The 27,772-nt window shown below is 42.8% G+C and overlaps 1 protein-coding gene across 4 annotated transcripts; it reads right to left on the bottom strand.

Annotated features, from left to right (window-relative positions):
* Positions 1-4,714: 4,714 nt before the first annotated feature.
* TMEM74 (transmembrane protein 74) lies at positions 4,715-21,400 on the bottom strand. 4 transcript variants are annotated; one of them, XR_004982048.2, is made up of 3 exons: positions 21,010-21,298; positions 13,590-13,707; positions 4,715-11,869 (listed from the first exon to the last, which is right to left on the bottom strand). XR_004982048.2 is itself a non-coding variant. In XM_054514292.1 (2 exons), the coding sequence occupies exon 2, from the start codon at positions 20,087-20,089 to the stop codon at positions 19,139-19,141; it is 951 nt and encodes a 316-aa protein (XP_054370267.1). In that variant the 5' UTR covers positions 20,090-20,252; positions 21,331-21,400; the 3' UTR covers positions 14,952-19,138. The 4 variants fall into 4 exon arrangements, 3 of the variants coding, with proteins under 3 accessions (XP_054370267.1, XP_036258993.1, XP_036259002.1); XM_054514292.1 differs by lacking the exons at positions 4,715-11,869; positions 13,590-13,707; positions 21,010-21,298 and adding exons at positions 14,952-20,252; positions 21,331-21,400; XM_036403100.2 differs by lacking the exons at positions 4,715-11,869; positions 13,590-13,707 and adding an exon at positions 14,952-20,300 and having other exon boundaries at positions 21,010-21,189.
* Between the last annotated feature and the right edge of the window lie 6,372 nt (positions 21,401-27,772).

Here is a 27,772-nt window from a genome sequence, read left to right as displayed (position 1 = left end):
TTTGAGTTCCACCACTGAACATCTGGACTCCTACATTCAACATCAGGAATTATTTCTAAATTATATATTAACACTATTTTTCAGTTCCAAATTAAAAGTTAAGCCTTGCTGTAGAGGTGGGACATGGTGCCCATCAGAGAGGACAAGATGATACTGATCACTTTTCTGACCCTTCTTTTATCCTGTGAAATTCAGAAGCTCCTGCCAGGCTCAGAAGGGTGTGAGCTGTACATCTCACTGCTGCTTTTGTAAATGCTTTGGCTTCTAGATCCAGGGAGCTGCTCTGGAGTAAAGAAGGGGTCCCAATAGTTGTCTGCAGCTACCTAATGGAGTGACCAGAGGGCAGACAGACAAAGGGACAGAAGTAGCTCTCACAAGTTGAAACACAGTATATTGTGGTTATATATGTAAGGAAAAACATTCCTCATATGTGGTCCAGTGGTCAAACACTGGAAGCAGTTGGAAATGTAAATCTTCAGAACTCAGCTGGACATGATCCTGAGCAGCCTAATCTAACTTTGAAGTCAGCAATTCTTTCAGGAAGATCTTAGCCAAAATAACCTCAAGAGATTCCTGCTGACACAAATTCTGTAAATTTGTGATTATGTCATATATCCTACATAACCCAGGCATCCACCCTGAACACCTCTACCTGATCTATCAATCACAAGTAATAGTAAGGAGGAAAGAGATCAGATTAAATATAAGATGAAGGGAGCAACACAGACACAACTTGGGTTCTGAAATATTTTTCATTGACTTCTCAGAAGAAATTGGGAATTGACTTCAGGATAATACATTCTACAGCAGTGCAAATATTTAGTGACCATGTAATAATGAATTATGGCAAAGGATGACTTCAAATATTAGGCTGTTTTCTCTCACAGTAGTATTAGTGTAGGGACAGAAGAAAGATGTTGTGCTTCTTTAGTGAAATATATCTCAGAGGAGAATATATCCAAAGTAAAACCGGAAGATAAGAACCATAAACTCTTGTGTGAAATCCATTCATATGATTCAAGCACAGGATACTGCCTGAGTGTGTTGATGAAAGTAGTTGATGAAATTAGTTATTTTGGTTTGAATCATAGGAAGGACCAGAAAACCCCCTTTAACAGAAGGTTTGTGAGACAACTGAGAATATCACAAAAAAGGGTCTGGACCTAACATCAGCAAAAGTATTGAAGAGATTCATTCTACATTTTTGAGGAGATCAGTGGAAAATCTAAGATGTTTCCTTTATTATTAAAGTAAGAAGAAATTTGCAGAAGCTGAAGAACAGCCTTCAGAAATGGGTGAGCACATATGTGCATCACATAAATATGAACTGCATTCTGTGCCTTAATATAAGCTGTGCAGAAAACTAAAAAGTTTGGAAAATTACACTGCTCACATGGGATATTCATTTTTTGCTCGTTACTACTTTTTTTTTTCTTTTTGTCCCTCACACTGTTTTCTTAATAATAATTAGGCGATTTCCTTTTGTAGCACTTCAAGAACACTATTTTGCTGCATTCTTAATGTTCAAAGTGAAGGGCAAGACTGCAGTTCATTATGTCCCTGACTTCTTCCTAACTTCATACAAAGGCAAGAGTAATGAATATAGATTTCGTTCAATTTTCATGTCTATTAACAATTTTTTGGTATGGTTTTTTTGGTCAGTTCTGTTGCAGTGATAATGCTGGGATTGGATTATCATTAACTAGGAACAGTAAAAAATCCAAACTCCTACAATCTAGTATGAGTTAGGCTAGTTAAATTGATTAAAATTAATAGGAGACACTCTGACATCTAACTCCCTACTTACCCCATCACCTCCTTCCATCACACAGGTATTTTCTTTAAGTAAGGATTTGCATTTTTGTTTTTCTGTTAGCAGTGTTTATCTTATGGCTCTCTGTGGTTGTCTGTCTACTTGCATCTCACAAACAGTATGGCAGGGTTCGAAGGGCTTTGTCATGAAATTGGCCAGTATGGCATTGCAAATAAGTAAAACTAATTCCCTGGACAAATAGATGTTGTATAGCATTAGATGCACTTGAGTGCAAATAAAGAATTGGATTATGTTTCTCCCTCCTGCCTGTGAAAAACAGTTCCCCTAAGTCTTTTATCTAATATCATATGGCTTAAGTGCTGAGGCTCCTGGTAATTGCCTTGCAGGACTGTTCCTCATCTAAGAGACATCTGCAACCCGTGACTCACTAGCAGTCTACTGAGAATTCCTTTACACTAATTTCCATTCCCAGCTCCTAATTTATCTCTCTGAGTACTCTAAGCAGTATCTTTCAACTTTTCATTTCTCCAAGGAAATTCATCAAAGATACTCAAGCACAAGGGTAGGAATCAGCCTACTGCTCAGAGTAAGGTGTCTGAGAGGCCACTTTTGGCATCTCTTCATGAGCCTTTGCTGAGAAATCACTGTTACTTGGGCTGTGCTGTGGGTGTCAGCTTAGGGGTAGATGTACTTGCAATATAGGAGAAAGGGGCTACAGCAGGACAAGTCACATAAAAAGTTGTGAGATGTTCAGCATAAGCCTCTGCCTCTCTGCACTTGCTTGGAGGAATGTAGCATAGGTTTGAATTCTAGGTTTGAGACTAGGTCATCTCTTTGTCAAGTAAGAGATTAATCCAAGGCGCTTCTGTTCATCCTTTCTGCATTTCACACTAGGCACAGTGAGAAAACATCCAGTTTGTGTTTGGCATTTGCAAGCTAATGCTTGTGCAGAAGAATTAAGAGGGTTGGAAGGAGTTCTCTGCTGCCTGTGGCTCTCATTTCTATTGCATTGCTTCAAGAGGTGCAATAATAACTGAAGTGAACTGAGAAAAAAAGTAAGTATTGTTATTTATTAGTTATGCTTAATAAAATGAAAGGCATCTGTCAGTTCAAGTTCTGCATTCCCCGAGAAGTTAAGAAATAACTAATATGAAACTGCAGCAGAGGCTGTACAGAAGTCGTGTTTCTGTTGACAAAGATGTCTGTATTAAAAGCACATTTTTCTGAGCTGACATTAGGCTAATTCCCTCCTGTCCATTCCTAATAGATTGAATGCTAGGAGTCAAAGGCCATTTGACCTTGTAAAAATTGGATCACCCATTTGAAGAAAACAAAATCTAGCAATGCGGGCTCTTTCTGATATAAGTAAATAAGGTTCTGATATAAGTAAATAGGTTTCTGATATAAGTAAATTAGTAGACTAGCTGTTCCTACTAAACTGATGTTGCTTGGTGCTGCTTTACAGAAATACTGAGGCAGCCTTTTCTGTAACAATCATTTAACCTAAAAGAGTGCAAGACAGAGCACTCAACAGCAACCTCTGCTTCTGCCTGTTCTCAGGGGTTTGAACAGAAGCAATTTGTTTTATGAGACATGGCATCTCTCCTGCCCTGCTCATGCAAAGAATTGGCCTTTTGTACAGCCCTGTGTGCGTGCTGGGTGCCAGCAGATTGCCTTTCTTGGCACACGGGCGTTTCAGAGGGAATGTACACGGCTCTGTTTCGCCTGACAGACATTTTATTCATGTAGGGCCGATTTGCCTCATTAGCCATCAGTCCAAGAAAGTGTGATACATCAGAGTCCTGGCTCCAAGTTAACCCAGGGAAACTGTTATCCTTATCCAGAGGCAGCTTCTTGGGGAATGTCCTCTCTGCCCCTCTTCCTCTGCACAACAAGGGGATGCGTGTTGTACTTCTCACTGCAGAGGGACGGCCTCACTCCACTCCTTGTGCCCAGTAGCTCATCTGGCAGGACCTAAGTTGCACAGGCTGCTCTTTCCACAGCCTTGCTCTGTGAGGCAGGGTTATAAAGGGAAGGAAAACAGTATGTGTTGAGGATGGAAGCAAAGTGGTTATGGTACATGACCTACGTGAGATGACCCCATGGCTCTGATACAGGCCAGTAAGGCCTGCTAAGGCTTCAAAGAAGAGTAATTACAATCAATTACTGCATCTCAGGTCACAAGAGACTGTAATTGCCTCTCTGATCTCCTGTATTATACAGTGCACAGGCCATCTATTAAGATTATAATAATTATTATAGTTGTTAATGCTATTATTTTAGAAAAAAACCATCTATCTTAATTTCAAAACATCCAGGGATGCAAAAGCCTTGATAAAGTATTCACTTGGTACTTACTCCAGCTTGCTTAATTACCAGTGCCAGTCCAGGTGTAAATTCATCAGCTAAATTTGGTAACCCTCTACTATCAATTTCTGGTCTGCAGGAAGTATTGATAGACCTGGACAAGAATATCCTGTATGTTTGTGTATGTCTACCTGTGGTTAAACAATGCAGAGGAAAGGTCTTCACTCTGTCATGACAAAGGGCTTGAGTTGATAGAGCTCTGCTGATAAGGTTTTGCTTTCCTGGTGCTGCTTGAAAATGCCAGGTCATGACCCTCCTTTTGTCCTTTGCTTGGTTAGGGCCAGGGTATCATTTTCTGTTGAATTGCAGTTAACAGTATACCCTGGTTTCCTAGTTCTGCACAGATAATACAGAGATCCTCTTTGCATCTTCGTACATGTGTGTATACAATTACAGTGGAAAAGAACTTACAGGCAAAAGGCATTAATTAATGTGCCTATAAATTTCCTAGGAGGGACTAATGTAAGAAACCTGGTCTTTAAAGTGCCTTTGTTTTAGACCTTGTTTAATCTCTACTTTCTTCCTGGCTGCACTGATATAATTTTCATGAGTAATTACTATAGGAAAATAGACTTTCTCTCTGTACAAGTTTTATTAACAAATCAAATATTCTATCAGAATGGGGAATGCACATAAAAAACTATGTTCTTATATATTACAATTACATTCATAACCAAGAATAGTTACTAAAATATTTTGAAAACCCAGAATTGTTAGAATTGTGACTATAACCAAAGCACAAAACCATAAAAAATAATTTTAAAAAAGGTTTGTTCTAGTGATAGATAGTGACTTTTCAGAAGGCTTCTTCCACAAAGGGAAATGAGGGTCCTTCACTTACTCTATATGTTCAAATATACATTTCTGTTAGCAACTTTCCTTCCATACATTTTGATCCTATTAACCAGTCTAGCCAATCTAATTTTTCTGGGATGGAGGGTGGGGAGCAGATAAATGCTGTATTTATATATCCTTACATTCAATGTACACTAGCAACTGGAGATGGAGACCTCTTAAGTTCTCCAGCTGAGAGAACAGCACAGCGACAGCTCACACCTTGTTAGACACCAGACAATACAAAGAAGCAGAATCAGCAGCCACATCTTTGGAAAAGCTTCAGTTAACAATGAGACATGAATCTGCTGGAAGCAGCACTTGCTCCATGCTGGTGTTCAAGGGCTGCTTAGCACAGCCCAACCCTCCCTCAGGGCTTTGCTGGAGGGGCAGGAAACACAAAGTGCTCCCACTGCAGTGGAGATGCTCTCCTACAAGTTGGGTCTCCAAATCAGTAAGATCAACTGCACTTGTAACCTCAAATTTCATTAGTGCTATATCTGTTCTTACAGCTATGGAAAAAAAACTTCTTCCTTTTGGTGAATTTTACAGACTGTGGGCCACAGCTGTTGGCAAAGCTCTCATGGATTCATGGCCAGAGAAGAAACCTCATCACGTGCTGTAGTTATTACAAGCTGTTTGCATTTTCAGCTCATGCTAACAATCCAGTTAAAGGAATTTTTTATTATTATTTACTGTTTTTTTAAAAATCGTAAGTCAAGAAAATACATATTAATATGAAAGTGTCTGAACATCTCCTCTGGCAAAAAGTAAGAAAGTAAAAAAATTGGAAAGGAGAGGGATATTTTAACATGTAGTAACCTCCTGCACTGTAAAAAATAAATAAGACAGTGGATGGCATCATTTATGACCTAAACTAGGGGCAAAATAATGAAATGCCTTTGCTGATAGTAAGGAGAACTGATATATACCTCAGATATCTGACTCTGTTAATTTAAAAGTTGCTACCTTCAGCTGAAAAAAATGTTAAAATGCCCAGTGTCCACACTTTATTTCTTGTGCTCATAAATCAAACCCACACAAAAATGAGGCACTCAAAATGCACCAGATAGCTGGAGAACTGAGATGGGGATGCTTAATAGTGTTGTGATGAGAAGTAAAATTGTCAAAGATTGCAGTTCAATAGTTTTATATGAACTGCAGACAGGCAGAAATCCACAAAATAAAAAAATTTCATTTTCACATTCTTCTGCAAAAGGCTCCAGCATCTAATTTCATATATTTTGATTTCAAACTGACATAAGCTAAGCTAAATGTTCTTTTTTTTTGTTGGGAAGAGGCAAAAACCTGAAACTCCTACTAAAGTAAAGCATCTTGTAGTGTGGATTGGGTTAAGGATGAATACCTTTCTTCTTTAGGAGACATCTGTCTTGAAGTAGTGTTTTCCTTTTCATCTGTCTAGAGGCAGAGATCTCTAAACCCAGCCAGAAGGTGCTACAAGTTGTAATTGTTGGAAGGTCTGAACTCCTCCATATGTGGTGGCTTTAATGTTCGGTGCTCTGGTTTTATCACAGCCAACTGCTCAGCCTGGAGAACAGAAGGCTCAGGGAGATATTACCAAAGTGTAGAAAAACCTGAGGTGGGGCCAGGGGAAAAAAGACAAAGAGACTTCTTGGTGCTGTGCACTGACAGGGCAAGAGGCAATGAATTCTGAAATACAGAAAATTCTGATAATTATCATACTTCTTTTTTCACTGTGCAGGTGGTCAATCACTGCAAAATGCTTTCCAGAGAGGCTGTGGAGTTTCCTTCAATGGAGATACTCAAAAGTGAATTGGATAAGCCATGGGCAATCTTCTCTCACTGACTTTGCTTGAGCAGGGGCAAGACCAGATGAGCTCAGAGGGGTCCACCAGCCTCTACCACAATTCTGTGAAATGGCTTCTTCTCTACCAGCACTTTTTATGAAATTATGAAAGCAGCCTTGCACACTGAGTGTCATGCAGTGATCAGCTCAAAGGAAACAAATAGTCATTGGGACACATTTCTGAGCAAAATAACTATTTTTTAACTTCTAAGCAATATCTGTTTTGTCAAATTATTTATCTGTCAGCTTCAGAGATAAGATCAGACTATGCCTGTACTTCCCATATGTTTCTTTTGCTCAGATCATTCAGCACCAAAGTTTCCTGAATATCCAAATCTGACTTTTAGATTATAATTTGAAACAGTTGGGATAAAAACATATGAATCTCAAACTTTTCTGCAGGGCATATAGACCATTTTCCTTCTGCCAGCACTATAAAGATAAATTAGCTTCACTGCAGAAGAACAGAAGACATTCTGAAGGTTTTCTAGAGATTAGTTTAATTAGCTAATAAACAAATGGAATACACTTATTTCATTGAGATAGCAGGAATGCATTATCTCAAACAATAAACCCAGCTTTTGCATGCAGCTCACGACAGCAAAGAGACAGTGAGTAATACAAGAGAGATAAATTTAACAGGAGAGGAGGTGCTGAACAAGGAGAGGGGTGAGGATCCAAGCAGAGCTGGCAGAGCAGTGAGGACAATTGCTGTGATGATTAAGGACATAAGGACACAGAGGCAATTGCACTCCACTCGAGCCACCTTTGTCCAGTCCTGGATGAAGCATGCAGGAGACACCTCCACCCCAGGACCCACGCAGCTGAGTGATGTGCTGGGAGGCACAGCCAGTGCTCAGGCCCTGTGCCCTCCTGCAGCAGCTCTGTGCTCTCTGGGACAGCCTGCACCGTTCAGCCAGGGTCTGGCTGTCCCTGCACACACAGCTGGCCCCGAGGAACAGGCGCCCAGGAGCATCTCAGTTTCTCCCCAAGGTGCTCATGAGTCTCTAACTAGTTCTGAAACTGGTTCTGAAACAAGATGAGAAAGGGAAATGTATTGTAAAGTAAATAAATGGGTCATATAAAATGGAAGTAAGTGATAAAAATTATGCTAATAATAATCAAATAGTCTGGGCCTACCATTGGTCTATAAGGGGGCTGATGCACAAGGCAGAGAGGGACTGCAAGGCTGGGAGAGGTGGGAGGGGAGTGAAAGTATAAAAATGAGAAGAACAAGATCTCCTTTTGGTACATCACAAGATGGCTGGATTTGCTCAGCAGTTCATGAAGACACTACCTAAGGTTTTCAGGTGATTTGTGCCCTTAGGGAAACTTGAAGAATATAGAGTGTTCTGGAATTAAATGCAAAATCAACTTTTATTCTAAAAGACAACAGAATGATGTGAGAGAGAATTTAAGGTCTGTCCAAAGCAACTAAATTTTAAAAAGTAAATGGAAACATAACTGGTCTTATACAGTGTAGTGTAAAAAACTCCTGGCATCTGACTCTCTCTTCCATTAAAACAGACAAGAGACAGGAATCTTTGAAAACACTGGATGGAACTACAGGACATATTTTATGAAAATTAGTCATTGCTTTCAAAATCAGGACTTTTTATTACTGCTGATAAATTCGCTTACTAGCATAAAGAATGACTAATCTGTAAGGGCTTGCCTTTCGATTTCGGTTCTTTTTCTTTGATTCCCAGTCTTGATTAGCCTCCTGTATTACAACAGCATCAATCAAGCTGCCTACAATCAATTCAATATGAATTGTGAAATCTATTTTCACAATAATTATTGACTGTAGCTATTAACTTTATGAAAACCATATTCCTACCTGCTTGCTGACAAGACCTTCACCTCCCTTCCATTTTCTTTTTTTAGTTCTACATACTTTCCCTGACAAAAAAAACCAAACCAAAACCAACAACAACAACAACAACAACAAAAACTTTTCTTATTTTTTCCCCTTCTGTTCACTGAGGTAAAATAGTAAGAGGCACAGGTAACTGTATGGTAAACTACCTTATTTCAAAAAGGAACTAAACCAAACATTGCCCTATTTAAATGACAGTAAACATCATTGATCCTGTGTGGACATAGAAATTAACTTAGGATTTCCACAAGAGCTCAAGGTAAAGAAAGATGGTATTTTTGTGACAAACTCAACTCCTGCAGTGTTTGGATACAGACCTTGCAATGCATTGGTTCATCCTGTGTATGAGTGACTGTAGATATTTATGTAAGTTTATTGTTATGTATCCTGGAATTTTTAATGGAAAGTGAGATAGTTTCAGTGAAGGATTCTTTAATAGGGTACAAATTTTCCACATCTGTCCTCCATGGCCTGCCTTCTAGCCTTCACCTTGAAAAAAAGCCACTAAAACCAGCTCTGTTTACAGTAGTTAAGACAGTGATTTTAAACCATAGACTTGAGCTATTACTGCTGTGCTGTGGAGCATCCCCAGGAGCTGTTTATCTCTCCCTTTCACAACTACTTTTCTTTCATCTTGCTCTGTGCAGGAGTAGTAACTTATTACTGGCCTCAAATTTTATCTCAGGCTACCTCAGCCACCCAGCTGAAATGCAGGCTTAATCCCATCTAAATTGAAAGGGAGATATAAAAGAATTGCCTTTTATTCCTATGCACTGGACACAGAACCAGATAATAAGTAGGACAGTCAAAGAGGAGGAACTAGTTCTTTGTTGGGCCACAGAGCACACACACAGCATGCCCACAGACAGATGAGATTTGGGCTCTCAGATGACAATGTATCAATGAGATCTCCATGCATATTTAAATGATGATTTAGGACTCTCTATGAGAACACGTATTCCATTTCCAAGGCTCACACTTGCACTCTTGGAGCTGCAGCAGTGCCATGTGTCACCTGGCCACTGCCCACTGCCACCAAGCAGGAATGGCTCTGTTTGCACACTTGGCTGCATGGGGCTGACCAAGAACTGCAGAGCTGGCATCAAAGTGAAAAGCAAGAACAGCACAAGCAGAAATAATGTATGACCTTAAAGCACCCCAGACCTGAACACAAATTGGAGTTATCTGGATAGAGGAAGATTGACAGCTCTTTGAATCCAAGCACTAAATAAATACATGCATTTGTGGCGCTCCTAGAAATGCTCTGGTTCCAGAAATCAATGCAAAGATTTGTTCAGTGCAGCATGCAGCATTCTTCTCCCCTTCTCAGACAGCCTAATTTTACCTAGAAACTTGCTGCCTGCATTATATTTCCTCTTCATTTTTTCTGCAGATGATAAAGCATTGTCCAAAACTGACTTAATAACAGCAATAAGAGAGATGGATTGTCACTTTAGGTTACTCAGACAGTAGTTAAAGTTAATAAAGGTTCAGACTGCTTCTTTGTGCTACAAGTGCTGCACAAGGGATTAGCCTGCTGGAGAGCACAATTGGAGGTGCTGGTTCCCCAATCACTCCTCAGACACCAGGATAGTGGCTAGAGCATTCATTTTCTCATGAAGACATCTGACATTTGCTTCTCTCCATACTTCTCTATCCCTGCTGGAAAGCTGCATGCTTAACCTCAGCACAGTTAATTTTCTTCTCTCACACACCAGGACAAGAAATACCATTAAGTGTGTGAATGATGTATGAGGTGCAGGGTCCCTGCAACCCTCCCTTTTTGTTCAGGGGTTTGACCATGAGCTGTTCCTGCTCTCTTTTCCTCTCACAGTCCATCATGGATCTAAAGCTTTGACCCTCACTCTCTGAATGCACTTCTCCTACGAGCAACTGCTTCCCAACAGGGCTTGCAGAATTAGGCATAAGGCATCAGCATATGAAAAATGATGCTTTTTCTGTAGACTGTGCAGAGCTGGAGGTCAAGCACACTATTAATAATTCTCTGACTTTTTAAAAGCTGTATTTCCTCCATTTGTTGGCAACATGATTTGAAAGGCCTGTACAAGGCATTTAAAACAGCAGCTGAACAGAGGCATTTCAGCATTGTCTAATATTGATTTTTGCTTCTAACTCACCTCTTTGCTAAGACTGGTTTCAATATCCTGTGAAGTTTAAGTGAAGACATTTCCCATCTCAATAGCCATGCATTGTAATTTGATCTCATAGACAAGCCTGGAGTATTTTCCTTAACAACACAGCTTGGCTCAAAGAGCAGAACTAACACAAAATCTCCACCTTGGACCACTGCTGCCCACACTGAAGAAAGGCTGAGTGGGGAACGAATGGAGGTGGGCAGGAGTGGGGATTGTAGTCACCAGGCTGTTCAGTGAGCTCAGTTGTACAAAAAAACCCCTCACAATACAGGGCTGTTAGAACAGGGTATTTCTGCCTCCAGGGAAGTGGTCCCAAGGAATAAGAAACTTCAGCTAAATTCAAAGCACTTTTTACCATGTCCCACATAGGAGAAGTTTAAAGGGAAAAGACATTTAGGAAAATTTAGCAAATTCTTAATCAAAATTAAGGAAACAAAACACCATATGTGAAATGTGAAAACGTGAAAGAAAAATAACAATTGTAAACATGGATTTGGCTAACCATAACAGTGACCTAAATTTTAAGAAATTTCCCCACTGAGGAAATTAGAACATATAAATAATAATTTTCATTTATTTTTGGGGGGGTAAGCAAGTGAGATCCTCATAGAAGAGAAAAAAAGGTCATGAGGAAGTGCTCTATATTTATACCAGAAGGAAGAAAAAAGACAAAGAAAGAACAGGTTTTCTGCTTGGTGGGGAGTGAGACAGGACACAATTGAAAATGACATTGAGAAGGCTGAAGTGCTTCAACCTTTTTTTGCCTCATTAAAAAAATCTAAAAGTATTCAGACTATCCACAGACTTCAGATCTTAAGAACTTAGGCTGGTAGAGAGCAGGAGAGGCTGCATAGATACATAATGTATCTGCAAATCATGCGAGCCTTATAAAATTCACACCAGAGTGCTCAGAAAATTCAGCAGCCATTTCACAGCCATGAGTAATCATCTTTGAGGACTGATGGAGGGTGAAAGTTCCAGAAGACTGGAAAATGACCTCTCAAGAGTTCTTCCAGCCATGGTTACCATTCCTGTAAGGAGGGAAAAACAAAGTTAAGGCCGTGATCTATTGATTCCTTCTTTAGGAAGCCACAGTGGCAAACAACTACTTGGTATTGCCCCTATAGGAAGAGCACGAAGTTTTGAGAACACAGGGTCAGTCTGGATCAAATCAAAGGTCCATCTGTCACAAAATAGGCTCAGATAGTAGCCTGCAGCAGTAACAGCTTTATGTAAAACAAAGGGAAGGGCAAGCATAGACCAGCACATTCTCTCAGCTCTTAGCAATCAGAAGCTTAGGGACTTACAGAGCTAGACTTGGCATCCTTCTGTTAATAGCCCTCCATGACCTTTAATAGCCCTCAACAATTACTAATGAAGAAATCTCTAAAGTGCTGTCTTTATTATATGAAATCAGAATACATAGGAACTGAACAGTCACATACTTTCTACTGCTCTGCCTTTCAGTGAGTACATTTTTGTTCCCAGCCTAGATATATTGTTAGCACATATACATTCATTTCATGAACAGCGAATCCTTGAGAAAAGCTATACCAAAATGTCAGGATAGCTACTTGATATTATTTACATTCAAGCACAGTTACTCTGGCTAGTTTGTCAGAAGCTACTTCATGTTAGAGTTCAACCAAATTTATTTTAAGCTATAAAGAGATAAGAATCCCATGTAGATGGATACACTGCAGTTAGAGAATAGTGATTAAAGAACTTTATTTACATTTCTAGCTGATCAACATCTTTTAGATCCTTCTAATGGGAAGAATTGATTTTTTTCCTCTGCAAAAGGGACTTAATCAATTTTGCTTCTGGAAATGTTTTATTCAACAATAGCTAAATTTCCCTGCATACACATCTGTCAAAACAGAAATGATCATTGGAAAAGAGGAGCTTTTTATGCTGATGTAAAGATGTCTGTTTTATTCTTTCAACAGAAGCCTATTGATTTTTTATGCCTTTTATGCCAAATACAAATCTCTTAAATGTGCATAACCTTACCCAAATACCTCTAAATATTAGCAAATTTAGTTTGAGTTTTCGAGATTTTTTTAAAGATTATTTTGTACTTTAAATTAAATGTAAATGTCATCCTCTGGGGAAAAAAAATTGTGATCCTTTTCAGATTAATTTATTCTAGTGGTTCTGTACTAATTTAGCCTTTTCTGCAGTGCTGGACTGGGAATTAAAGAAGCCTTGGTTCTCCAGCTCTCCAGGTGGCTCTCTTTGGTATCTGTGTGCAGGAGACTTTTTGAGAACATTATGTTTCATGCTGCTCAGCATCTCATTTCTCAATGCAGATGGAAGAACTTTCAGTGGTCTATGGGTTACACACTGGATGCAGGTGAACAAAAACCACACTTGTTAGGTTGTAATGCCCTCATTCAAAACAATGGTCAAATGCCCATGAGGTGTAGCTCAGTTAATGGCAATAGCTCAGTATCTTTTATCATATGTAACAGTGGGCCAATCTACACATAAATAAGCAGAGAACTCTTTACAAGTTTTTAATGCAGCAAGTCTGCAGAAATATTTTAACAATCATTTTTTTATTGAAAATCTAAATAAAACGTGCATTATTTGTCTCAGTTTCTACCTTGGGCACTGCATTTACATTTACACAAACAAGTATCAAGCAGGTTCATTTCAAATAAGAGATTCTTGTCTTGTTTGGTTTTATGCAGATTAATAATATCCACAATTTAATTTAAACTGGTAAGGAAATCAAAGAAGTCTCACCTTCTCGCAGCCTATAGGACTCTTGACCTTGCCAGGACTCATAAACACAGGGGAAAAAACCCTGTGAATATAGTACATGACACTGAATCCTTCAAAATTTAAAATGGTAAGAAGAAATCTGTAAAAAGAATAAAAATGAATTTGTGTTTTCTTTCAGTTAGAGAGCCTCCCAGTTCTTTAAGCTAATGGGTTGTCATATCTACAAATACATCTACTCTCTTAACCTCTTGCTAATCATCAGTTGCACACCATAGTCTGCATTTGGGATCAGTGCAGTCACTGCAGCCAATTTGGCCTTCTGGGCCAAACTTCTGGGACACCTTTGTAACTCCTGTAGCAGTAACAGCCTGAAACCTGGATGGCAAATTGGAGCCCTGCTGTACTCTGTTCTGTGGTGACAGGTAACAGGAGTAGACAGTCCCTGCTCCAGCCTGGATCCACACCCACCACAGTGCTCCCACTCACATGGTGATTCACAGACAGTGGCAGGGAAGGGTCTGATTGTGTCACACCAGAATGAAAAGTGACCTGACGAGGCATAACCTGTGTGGCATACCTTTGAATTGTGTTTGGAAGGGAGTACAGGTTGTCAAGGTGCTTAACTGACGTACACTGGGGATCTGAGAGAAGCAAAAAAAGCCAGGAGAAAACTGTGCCTCCTTGGAGGTCCTGCTTAGCTGCTGGTGGCAGTCGCTGCTGGCCCCGCATCAGCACCCTCTGATTGCTGCCCACTCTGGAGGGAGAGGTGAAGCTGACACTGAGGGGGCAGTGCCCAGCCCACAAACCTCCAGGAACACAGCTCCTGCATCTCCCTGCATCGCCCATCACCCCCAGGGCCCTCTGGGAGCTGCATGCCCATCCATCATCAACCACCATGGCTGGTGCTGGGCCCAGCACTCTCTGCCCTCCTGCCCTGGCCACGGCCAAGCTGGGCCAAGGTGAGGATGTGATACTGAAGTGGTCATGCATGTGGTGATGGTGAGCAGGGGCTCAACACCCACCTCCTGACACAGCACCTCACCAGCTGCCTGCTCACACAGCCATGGCTGCTCCCACCCACTTTTTCTCTTATTTGTTCTGGTTGTGTGGAGTTGGGTGGAACATGAGTGCAGCAGGGTTTGAAGCTGCATTGCTTGGCACTTCTGTCTGGGAAGGAAAAGCAGCAGGGACGTGATGGAGGGGTGAGCTGGGGATGGGCTTGGTGTGCTGGCACAGCTCAATCTAACACTGCCTCTTCCAGGTGGCCCTGCTGCCTACATGGGCTCCATGCCACTGAGGACTGGGGACTGCACCCATGGCACGGAGTGAGAAGAGCCAATCACTGGAATCACCAAAGAGCAAAGAAGCCCACAATGACAGTGCTCAAATTCATAGACATTTATTTTTGCCTCTGTACAGAACACAGCTGCGATTGTAATAAGGCATCAAATGCACTACTGAACAGCTCATGATGGACTGTGATGTTTCACTCCATTGTGAATCAGTCTTACAAAATTAAACCAGTTGCTTTCTTAGTCAGTAAACTCTATACTCATTGCAGACAAATTTTGAAAAGAATTACAAAGACTAAAAAATTGTAAACACATAAAAACCCAGCAACAACCCAGTGTAGCTTCCTAGGAGAGTCTTGGGCCACGGGGGCCGGCTTCAGGCTGGCAGGAGCAGGCGAGGCTGGTGGGAGACACGCTGAGCATCCACAGCGTGTGGGCTGGGATAGTGCAGTGACAGCCTCTGTCCTGGTGAGCATCCCCAGCAGATGCCATGCAGCTCCGAATGTCCAGCCTCAGCCACGGCGTCTGACCGAGAAAAGGGAACTGAGAACACGGGTGAGCAGGAGGGAGCTGTCTGAGCAGCAGGGAGCCGGACACTGGCAGCCTCCCTTCCCACAGCTCAGGGAAGCACGGACACCGCCAGTGGGAAGGTAGAGACCAGGGCTGGGCCCAGCCAGCAGACATGTCATGAGGTAGAAATTGGGAAAGTGTCATATTGGCAGCTGGGGCTGGTCAGAAATAAACTGACTAAGGGCACAAATCCTGTTCTGTTTCCAGGGTACTCGGAAATCCATATTCAGAATCAGATGTTTAGAGGGCACCTAAAACCCACTCAGTATATGCCAAAATTTAGTTTCCCAAAAAAGGAGAAAGCTCTCCAATGAATCAAGTGACAACTTTAGCCCAGGCAGTGAAAAAAACACCAGGAATTCTTCTACTATTTGTACCTTTAGAACATTTAAATTTTGAGCAGGGGAAGTCAAATCACGAGGGTGCATGAGGGGGCAATAAACGTCCCTTGGCCTCGCCCTTTGGTACCATCTCATGTGAGGTGAATGCTGTGAAGGCCTGGCCAGTGGGTTCATACATTCATTTCCACCATCAGCCACCAGACAGCAAGAGCTTTGGTTTCTGTCTGTGTTTGGTTTCACAGCACGAGAACCTGAGAGTCCAGAGGTTTTATATTGCACCGCTAACTCACAGCATGCTGCAATTTCTAAAGTGATCAGAGAAATGTCCTGAGCATTTTTATCCGATAAATTCCTGCGCTCTGAAGGCCTTCCTTCACCTCCTTCATAGCACACACTTACACCAAAATAAAGAAACTCTGTTAGTCCTGTTGTTTAAATTTTATTACTCCTCACACTTCTGCAGTGTACATTTAGATTATTAGGTTGAATAATATTTCCTTAAGATGCTCAGGGAAAATTTCAGGGTTCATTAAAGTATTGCAGGTTCATGATCTGTGACAGGCATTTTACAAAGTGTCAGAAAACTTATCACTTGACAATAACATACTGACAGTTCCTTTTTCTAGTGCTAATAATCAGCATTAAGGCATGTCATGGTTCCTGCAAGAAATCTGTGATCCTTACAGCTTAAGCTGACATCTTCCTGCAATAATGGAATGTATTCCAATTTAATGCATATGTATAATAAAAAATAAAAATAATAGCTCTCAAAACCACCAGCCTCAGTTTTAGAGCTTCTGTCACGTAGGTAAGAACATGGGGTCCAGGCAGGTGAAAGGGTTTTCATCCCCCGAGATGTCTGTCCCCAGCCTTATACCACCTTGCTGACCCCAGCTCAGCAACATTTGCCCCCTTGCTTGGCATGGCTTTGCCTGGGAAGGCCAGGCCCTTCCCATCCTCAGGGGCAGGATGAGAGGAAGTGATGTTCCCACTTCCCCACCTTGAGAAGTGTCAAGCTGTGCAGCCTGTGTTCACATACCTCACCCACCAGCCAAGGCCAGCAAAAGAGGAACCTTCCTGCTCTGCATCCAGATTCTCAGGGTAGTTCCTTCCTCTCTAGTACTGATCACAACAGGCTGAGGTAGCTTCCAGATATAAGACATTTTATTCTAGAGATTCAATTAGGAATCTCTGATGACACAGCCAGAAGGATGTAAGCTCTTCAAAGATGACTGTGGAGATGCAGGTCACTGCTGAGTTACTGCCTGAGAACACACTGTGTATCATGACATAAACTGAGAATCATTTACTGGGCAGCAGCACCCTTTAATAAGGCAGCTCATTTAATTATGCAGTAACACTGACCTCAAGCTGCAGTTGGAGCAGAGAACATGTGAAGCAGGATCTCTTTTGCAGGGCCAGTGTTACAGCCTGGGTACCACACAATGGAATTTGCTGACCAAAGGTGTGAACCTGGAGCAGGGCAGCTCCTTGGGACCTTGGTCACCTGCAGCCAGCAAGCACAAGGGACTGAACTAATGGAGTCAGACTTGGGTGCTGCACTTGTCTCCTGACGAAAACCAGAGAAGCAGAACAAAGAACCAAGTGGCAAAATAGTGTTCAGTCTCTCTGTGAGGAACCCATGTTTCTGCCATCCACTTGTTATTCTGGACTTTGTGCTGCCACATATTACTGGGTAAAGGGGGCATAAAGGAAATCTCCTCCCACCTTCCCAAAAGAACTCTTCTCCTGTGTGTCACAGTGGGAAAAATGGTGTTATTTTAAAAAATGGTGTTATTTTAAAAAATGAATTATTTTAAAAATAATTCATATTCCTGATATTTTGGAGTTAACTCACAACTGAGAAGGCTGTCATAATGAAGCACATTTCTTGTAAGACTGCAGTCAGAGACTGCACAGACAGAGGTCTTCACCCATGTTTGGCTTTGCCAGGGACACATACACATATAGCAGACATATACATATTAACAAGACATATATATATATGTATGTATGTATGTATGTATGTTTGTATATGTATTAACCATTGCTCAGTAAGAACTGGTTTTCCCAGCACTGCAAGAACACATCAAAGTTATCAATGCTCTCCAGAAAATGGCTGGTAATAAAAGCAAATAGCATCAGTTGTACAGGCTTTTGGCTACAGTGCCACACAACTGAGATTAATAGCAACACGGACCCTTGATCATCCCCTATGCTGAGTTTCTTGTCAGCCAGTAAACTGCCTGATACTTAACCTCTGTATTTCCTGATGATTTATTCTTTACAAATAAATTGGGGTTTATTGAACAAGTCTCAAGAGAGCTCCTTCCTGACCTCTCCTTGCTGGTTATGAGAAGGTTGAGAGCCTAGTGACATAAAGCTGAAGTTTCAAAAAGGACTAATAAGATGCAGACAGCCTCAGTATAAGCAAAGCCCTGTAGCTGAGCTTGAATTTCTTCTGGCATGTGTACCGAAAAAGTGTCCAGTCTCAGCATCCCCATGCTTTTTCAGTCTTTGGGTCTTTTGAGACTCCAAACAAGAGGTCTGTTAATTCATGTTATGGCTGTTTTCATAGAAAGACATCTGTCCAACAGGAACTAAACTTCTTTTATATGGGTCACTATAGCTATCAGAAGTTAATGACTATCAATCATTGCTAATCTGAACTGAAATGGAGCTGCTGACCTCAAGCTGAAAGAGCCTTTTGTCTCCTACCAGCACCAAGAGCCATATGGTTTCCTGCCCTCTGCCTCTTATTTCATATTTTAAATAATCATCGCTAATTGTACAATTGTTTGAAAATATGGGAGGTTTGTGGCCAGCCATGACCAAGTGGTGATCTTTCTTCCCATAGCTGTTACTTAATTGAAGAGAAGCGATCTGCTTAAAATTAAAGAATAAAAAAGCATCTCTTAATGAAATATTAGCCCTACCATTTAATTATTGGTCCTGCTTCTTAATATTCTGTCAAGTAGAATGTTAATAACCTTGCAGGCTTCAAAAATTAACAGTTTGAAAGTGTCAAGGTCATTCTTGTTCTATATGGGAGTAATAAGAAAATTATATAGGCAAGACACCAATGGAATGTTTTATATTATGATAAACGAGTATCTGAGGAACCTACTTATCACAAGTCTCTTTTTATTCAGTGGTTTTCATTATTTTATATGATTTGCATTTCATCTGGCACAGTTCCCCTTTACAACAAGTACTCAAATATGGCAAACATTTGATTATAGAGCTTAAGATAACACCATTCTTGTCAGACAAATAAACTGCATCACCAGCTATCTTTAGCTGCATCTGCTTTCTTTAATGAAACATATTTTCCTGTAGAAATGCTGCTTTAAAAATCATGACCACACTAATTATCTATGGCAAGCACATCTTCCTCAACTAACGACAGCTCGAGCATATTATCATTTGCTCCAGACTTCATTCTAAAATTGAAAGATCCATACAGCTTTGCAGACTCCTTGGAGGATGCAAACCTGCTCCTCCGGTACAGCTCCCCTTTCCACATGGACATCATCAGCAGGCTGGAGAGCACCACGCCCCCCAGGGTTAAGAGACACAGCCCAGCGATAACACAGCGGTCCAAGTGAGCACCGATCCTTGCGCTCTCGTTCTCCAGCCTCTCCATCTCTCGGGCAGCCACAGTGTTGGGATCCACAGTCACATCTCTGGGTACCACGTAGGAAATTATCACCAGCAAAATGCCACTAACCAGGAACAAAATGGCACTAATGAATCCATAGTCAACGGATTTCCCAGCTGCTGCCTCCGAGGCAGCATCGTCCTCCTCAGAGACCAAGGAAGGAGAATCGTGTGCCCATTCAGGTGGCAGCTCCCTGCAGGAATGCTGCTGCAGAGGGGCATCCTGGCCACCTGTAGGAGTGGGGGGACTTCTTGCATGCTCCAGATTTACATTTTCATCCACATAAGTGAAGGATGTCTCGAGTTCCTGGGCACAGCAGCAGGCTTTCTTCTTCCCTCCATCCTCTTCCCTGGGCAAGCTCTCGGCTGGGTGGCAGGGCTGGGACGTGCTGGAGGGGGCAGGGTGCTCCTGGGGCGAGGTGCCCAGGGAGGAGGGCTGGGATGCCAGGGGGGGCTCAGCCACAGGGCCCCTCTGCAAGGGCTTGCAGTGCCGTTCACAGTGCAGGGCTGCCACGGCAGCAGCTGCTCTGGGGTCCACCTCACCCCCCTCACACTGCTGCTGCTCGTAGGGATGGGGGGGCAGGCTCCAGCCAGTAGTGGTGCCCAGGGGCACCTCTCTGCTCTCCTCGGCCAGGTAGAGAAGCTCCATGCAAGCCATCGACCTTGTCCCCACGAGCCTCACCTCCTGGGCTACGGCATCCTCCAGCAAATGCTGCCCCTGACCTGCAGAAGCGGCTTCACAGTACTGGTGCTGCTGTATCCCAGAAATTTTCTTCACCACTTTTTCACCAACGTTTTGTTAGGGACATGGCTTGTGTCAGCTGTTAAATGATTAAACAAATCCTCTCTGACTTTCATTTCTTTTCGGTCTGCAAATGAAATAGCACAGGGGGAAAAAACAACAACAACAAAACCAAACCCGACAACCTCACGATGATACATTAATAAACCAAAGGGAAGATAACGCAAATGTAATACATCAGCCCTCCTCTCAACTGTTTGAGGGGAGACAGCAAACACGATTGTTTTAACCACGCATTTAAAACTGCAATCCTCTGGCAGATCCAAAATCTATTAGGGAATCTAATCAACCTTTGACACCACTATCCAATTAAGGCAGTAAGTATGCACAGAGCACGGGATAACCAGAAAAACTGTGTAAAATGTCAGAGAAAAGATATGTCCGTTCTTTTAGAAGCATATAACTCCCATCCCCCCCTTCCAAATAAAGAATTTTACACTCAGATTCACAGACTAATTAGAAAGAAACACGCAAATCCCATGTAGCTCAATAATCCAGGATCTGTATTCTCCGGTGGAAATCTGATAATCCTATGGGAAAAGCAGTGCTTTCCTATATAAGATCTACCATTCATCTAAGAGCTTTTGGAATGAAATTATGCCTCAAAGACTGATGACTCAAAGACGGATATTACTTCTCATCTGCAATTAATTCGTTATTACCCCTTTCGCCTGGGCCCCATCCCCCTCGAGGCCGCCCGGTGTCACGGGGCGAAGCCTGCAGCCCGACAAATGTGTTGCATGCGTAGGAAACACATGTGCGTCTATAGCACATACGTGATCGCTCACAGCCGCTGCTCACTCACGCTCTTCTCGGGACCTCAGCGAGAACCGGCCGCGCTGGGATAAGCGACTCCCGCCGGCGCCGGGAGTAGCTGGATCCACCCGCCACCGAGTGACCCGAGCGATACCGAGGTGAGCGGCGCGCAGACACGCACGGGCACACACGCATCCCCGGCGGGCAGGAGCGCGCCGCCTCCTCCCGCTGCTGCTCCTCCTCCCGCTGCTCCTCCTCCTGCCCGCGGGGCTCTCACCTGCCCGGCGCGGCGCCGGCCCCCGCACGCACACACGGACACACGGACACACGGACACACTCACCTTCCTCCTGCCCGCCTCCGCCACCGGCCGCGCCCCCGCCCGCACTGCTCCCAGCGACCCCAGGCGGCCCGGCCCGGCCCGGCCCAGCCCGGCCCGGCCCAGCCCAGCCCAGCCGGGCAGTGCCGGGGCGGGCGGGCTCCGCTCGGCACGCCGGGAGCTGTAGTCCGCGGGCGGCGGCGCTGCTGCGGCAGCGCCCGGAGCCGCGCCCGCCCCGCGGCCCCGGGGCTCGGCCGCTGCCCGCGGGTCGCGGCGCCCGGGCTGCAGTCACCGCACAGCCTCGCCGGGGGCCGGAGCCTGGCACGGGGCCGCAGAGCAGCGTCCGTGCAGCCGTATGCGTGCGTTAGCTCAGTCATGAGCCGGAGTTGTTTTCCATAGTCTTGGGAGCTCACGACTTACTCCAGGGAAAGATAAAATCAGATTTTCAAGTGATCCCAAAACTGCTGGAGTTGAGACGTCAAGGGACGTACCCTCTGCTCAAGACTTACTGGAAAATCTCAGGAGCTCGCCCGTGTTGGCAGATTGTCCACGCACTTCCTCTGGCCAGCATAAATGACTATTTAAAAAAAGACTGTTGCCAAAAAATACATAATAAATGAATGACCATTTCATTTTCAGTATGAACCTTCACTGAGTTCTCTTGCCAGTGTTTTTCCTTTGGCAGTGTTAGTGATAAACTAGAATAGGAAAATAAAGTATGGAGTAGTCTGAACTGAAGGTTTATCAGAGCTGAATACTGTGCTGTTGTGGAAAAACCAAGCTCTGGGGAGACAAAGAGCAAGCATGGGCAGAGGCACCTTTGTCATGGAGCTGAAATGAGGGTGCACACAGAAACAAGAAGTGAGCAGCACCTGCCTGCATGGCTGTTGGGCAGGAAAGCAGAAGCTCAAGATGAAAAGTGAGCTGGGGAGGAACCAGGAGACAAACACAGACCATCTGAAGGAGTTGGCCTGACATCAGAGAACAAGGTCATTCTCTGTTAGGACTCTTTGCCAGTTCTGAAGCAATGCATTAAGCAGTCAAACCAGTTTTGAAGACATACCCTGCTGAGACCCAAAATACCCAGTACAGAAGGTTCAAATCTTAGTGGGAGTAACTCCCATGAATGTCAAAATTACTTGCCAGGACATGGTAACAGTAGGGCACTCGCAGTGCCCATCACACAGATTGCTCGGTGCTCTGGGGTTCTTTGGATATAATTTCAAAGCAGCTCCAGGCATTGTTTCCATTAGCAAAGTGCAGTTTCAATGCATTAAATAGTATATTATTCACCCTTTGAAGAAAAATTGTAAGGGGAAAATTATGGATTTGGGAAAATGGTGCAGGCTGTCCTTGGAGCTTTTTAATAACAGTGCCCTCTTTGAGATAAAAATAAAGGAATAAATAAAACCTAATCAAAGAAACAAAAAAGCCTGAACAAAAAATTGTTCAAATAGTTTCAAGTAAAAGTGAAGACAGAAACAAACTCTCTTTAAGTATTGCACATTTTCATTCGGGAATTAGCAGGATAGGAACATACAGATGTTGGGCACTGACACTGCAAGCTGCACCTGCTGCATCTGATAGACAAATCTTAATTAAATGACTCACAGGAAAAAATATGGTGCTCAGCCCTGGCAATGCAGCCTGGAAGAATGAGAACACCTTTCCTGGGCCCCGGCAGAGCCTCCCAAGTCCTTGGGTGGGTATTGTCTTTCTGACAGCTGATACAAAGGCAGGAAATTGTCTGCACACAACAAATGGTGTCATTCCTTCAAAACCCAGGAGCTACAGCATGTACTCTTGAGCACTTACTAGAGCCTTAGTTACTTGTTATTTAACCACACAAACATCTTGCTGTGCTACCGCCCACTCTCCTCCCTGTTTTGTGCCAGCGTGTGTTGGGCAAGTGTATTAATTTGTTGCTGAAAATTGTAGTCCCACAAACTATGGAGCAAACAGAGGGAACCACAACTCTGTCAAGCCAAGTGCTGTCTATTCTAATGTGCCTTCCCATGTGGTACTATGTCTCCTTTTCCTAGTAGAGTTCACTCACTTTTAGAGCAAAATCACTGTCTAGTCACAATTCATATTACTGACATTTCATTTTCTTAACTTTACATGCAAGGAGTTAACAGCATTTTCTTGTAACAAATGTGATTGTTGCCAATGCTGTGAGGTGTGGAGGTGGTGAAATGAATGCATAGCAACGTGTACTCTGCAAACACAAGTACAGCTGGTGAAAAGATTAATCAAGTAAGGGCGGGAGTAAGAATATTTGTCACAGGAAGAAAGTGGCTATGTAGAGCTAAAAACCAGAGTGATGGACACACAATGGGACAGGAATAAAAGACTGGAGTAGACTGTCAGAGTGGATGAGCCTTGTTCTCTCTGCTCTAGCCTACCACATAATACAGCCCTTTCAGACACTGAGCAGGGCTATGGTAGCAACACAGTGATAATATGGAATCTGACAGTTGGCTGATAAAGGTGTCTCCGTTGAGATACGTGCAATTAAATTTAAACCATGCCCTGGAGCATCTTGTAAGCTCTCTTCAAGTTGGCCCAACTGTAAATGAGCATGTAAACTAGGTGTGCATGGTTTTTTCCCATTCTCAGTAACCTATGGCCACCATAAAACTGTAAGGAGGCTTGTGAGAAACTAAAGGTTGTTTCACACTTTCTGTTTGAAGCCTCACTGAGGGCCAGACCTGAGGGCTTTAGAGGAACCAGACAAAACTGGAACAAGTTTTCTGAATGGTACATTCCATCATGGTGTGATAGAGGATATTTTACTTGCTGTCACCAATTCAGGGAGTTTTCCAGTGTTATATGGGATCCTCAGTGAAGCATTCCTCCAAACATTTTTATTCTTTTTTCCCTCTCTGTCTTTTAACATGTACACAGAGTTCTTCAATGATCTCATTTTCACAGAATCTTCAATTTATTGCCTTGCACAGCCACAGGACCTTGTGTTGCCAGTGATCCTTGTGCAAGTGTTGCAAGAGTGCAGAGCTTTTAAAATAAAGGGGCACTCCAGCCAGTGTGGCTCAGAGAATAATACATTCAGAGAAGTCTAGAGAGAGTATTGCATAAACTTCCCATTTCCACTTGAATAGATCATAATGTTGAGTAAAGTGAATTGGCTAGGGAGTCAATAACATGGGGCTGCAGAAAAATTTAATGCATATTAGAGAAATCCATGGACCTGTGTACTGGTCTGTGAAAAATAACAAAGGTAATAGATGGGAATGAAGATCAAAATAAAAAAAAAAACAATTCACCATTTCTGTGTGTTTAAAACACTTTACTGTCACAGATCAATAAATGTCACAGATTAGGTAAAGCAAAAGTAGACAGGAAAGCAGTTTAATTCTGCTTTGGTTGATTCACTAATGCACATCCATTGTACATTAATAAAAGACACAATAAGTAAATAATTTTACAGAGATACAAGAAACCATAGATGTGTGATATGATGTTCCAGAATTGCCACAAGTAGATTAAATCCTTGATAAAGCTCTATGCTTCTCATGTCTGAATGTGTGAAATCGTGGTTTGGGTAAATAGAGCCCCTGAGGATGAACAAAAAAACTCAGTCTTGGTCTTAGAGCAAAGGATCATCTGGAGGAGTAAAGGGCCTGTTGACCACTTGGAAAACACAGTAGTTGTAGCCCCACTCAGGAACTAGTGCAGGACAGTAGGAATTATTGAGCTGTCAGGCTGAAGTCTGCTCCCTGGCACAGCACCTGTGGAGCCTTTACTGGCCATTAAGGGCCAGGTCTGGATGTCCCAGGGCTGCTGTTTCCCACCTGCTATGTGACTCAAGACAACCTGACCAACCTCACTACCACAGGTTTTATTGTTGATCCTGACCAGCCTCCCTGCTTTCCCCCTTCAGGAGCTCATACTCAGCCGTTTTCCCTTCTGAATCCCCCAGCACCTGAGCACCCCTGTGTCAACAGACCTATCCTTGGCTGTGCCTTGATTGTTCTGGAGTCCTGCTGACTCTCACAGCTCTGTCTCAGCAGTCTGGGCTCAGGGTCCCCAGTGGGACATGGCCAAGCTGGCCCTGCTGTGCCCAGAGCAGACTGACTGCTGAGTGCCTGGATGCCACTGAGAGTGCCTAAGCCTTGGACACTGGGGTGCAGGAGGCACCTTCTGCCTCCCTGTGTGCCCCCAGAACGCTGAGCACTGAGCTGTGTGATCTGAAGGAGCCTTGACAGAGCCCCAACAGCTCCTTCTTGCTGTGACCTTGGGATTGCCACATGTTTCTTCTGCCCACTGAGGGGGAAGTACCAGCACTGTGCTGTCACCATGTTGTGAGAGCCAAAGTTACCATTCATTTCCCACTGTGGTCATACCTGAGACATAAAGGACACGTTTCTCCCTTGGTCAGCCCACAAATTGAAAACTACAGCCCTGAACCCTCTGTGGCTGCTGAGTGCCAGGTGTCATGCACATGACTGACTGCTGTCATTGCCTTTTCAGGTGTTTTCCTGGATGGTTATTCTCTTCACTTTCCTGCACACTTGCATGGAAAGACAGAATCACTTAGAGTAATCACACATTAGATCTGGGAAATTTAGTCCAGCTGTTATTCTGTACAGAAAGACCTAAAAATACTAATTATAGAATGAAGGAATGTAAAGGGAAAGTGAAATAATACCCTGGAGGGAAGCCCAGGTGAAAATCAGAGGCCGCTTAGGAGAGAAATAAATCACCAAGGAGATTTTAAGCAAGGGATTTAAAGGATAGAGAATAGTGCAGAAATAAAAGGGGACTGCAGCATAATATGAGGAAACAATAGCTTGACCCATAAAGGTGTGTGGGGGGGGGCAGTTATCTGAATCTGGAAACAAAAATTACTCTTAGCTGTTGCAGTACACATAAAACTATGGGTGAAAGAAGAAAGTGAAGGCTGCAGTTTCTGACAAGGCAAGGACACACAGTCTTCAGTAATATATATATTGCTGGTGACAGAATGAGGTTTTATAGAAATTATCAGGAATAGTACACAGAGATTCTATATTATCAGCATCGTTAAAGAGTTTCTTCAACAGAAACATCAAAGATGTGTTCGCATTAGAGAGGTAATGCTGATAATTTATGGAATTTACCTCTATCAAAAAGACTAAAGGTAAAAAAATAGTAAAACCTTCTTCTCTTGGTAGTGCTTTATGTCCACATACCATAAAGTACATTGAAAAACTGAAATCAGTATTCCCATTTTAAAGGCAAAGAAGCTGAAACATGGGAAACTTGTGTAATTTGTTACAATCCAGGCAACACAGAACCAAAATCAAGGCACCAAAATTAAGATGAAAGAATTGGGCCTTGAGCTTTGTTCCTCATTTCACCTGTTTTAGCCAACAGCAAAGGGCAAGCAGTGACTGCAGAGGGAACCCAGTTCTTTTCTTCATACCTAAGGGGAGAACCACTGGTATGAGGGAAGAGAGATGTAGAACTATTTTAAGCTCATAAATCATAGCATTAGAGATATGCCAGGAAGGTGTATCAGTGGGGTTTTGCAGATTGCTGGTGGTGATATTTGTATCTAAATTAGCAGCCATAGCAGCCCATATTTGAGAGAGTTCAAGGAAGAGCTCTCCTCCTTCTCTTTTTCTCTTCCACAGTCCCTTAAGCTGACTATCATGCTGAATTTATGTGTGGAGGAGAGCCTTCCCCATGTGTCTAGTCCTGGTCCCATCACAATCACTGTAGCATTTTTGCAATCAGCTTTAAACAGGCCAGGATTTCTTACTGTCCTTCCTCATCTAATAATGTTGAGGTTCCTTCTAGAACAGTGTCAGCAAGGAGTTGTAAAAAACCCTGGTGGAATTTAACACACTAAAAGCTGGAGTAGATAAACCAAATGGGAAAGGTAAGACTAATCACAGTAATGCAGGCCCTGACAGGTCTGCCAGACTCTTCCAAAGGCAACATTTCTTCTACAATACTGAAAAACGGTGAATGAATGCTACAAAATAATCTACAAGAAGCAATCCTTCTACAGGGCCACATGAATGAGCTAGACCATCTATGTATTTTCCTCTCTGACATCCAGTGATTTGATCCTGTTTACTTTCCAAGGGAGTGTGATCAGACTGAAACTGGAAGGAAAAATATTTGATCTTTTTAAACAGTCAAACCTTTAAAGTCCAGCCTGTCCCCTGAATTTTGAGAATGCAACTAGAGGTTTTTAAACAAGACCTCTATTGATGTCCGGGGCCGGCATTGCAGACCAAACACCTACAGAGCAATAAACATTTAATTCATCAGATATGGTGAAGGCTTTTAACATTCTTTTTCTTGTCACGTAGGCACTGTTCAGATTCCTAAGGAGGTTCTACTTGCTGTCCTCCTTTGATTGCCTTGGAAGAAGGAGGAACATTCTTCTTAAGGCTGAGCTTAAGAGAGGTATCTGGAATCAATAGTGATAAATAAACCCTGACCTCATGGTTTT

Source organism: Molothrus ater, chromosome 1, assembly GCF_012460135.2.
Source record: "Molothrus ater isolate BHLD 08-10-18 breed brown headed cowbird chromosome 1, BPBGC_Mater_1.1, whole genome shotgun sequence".
NCBI lineage: Eukaryota > Metazoa > Chordata > Aves > Passeriformes > Icteridae > Molothrus > Molothrus ater.
The sequence above is the reverse complement of the archived record's forward strand: the minus strand, read 5'-3'. Positions and strand labels throughout refer to the sequence as shown.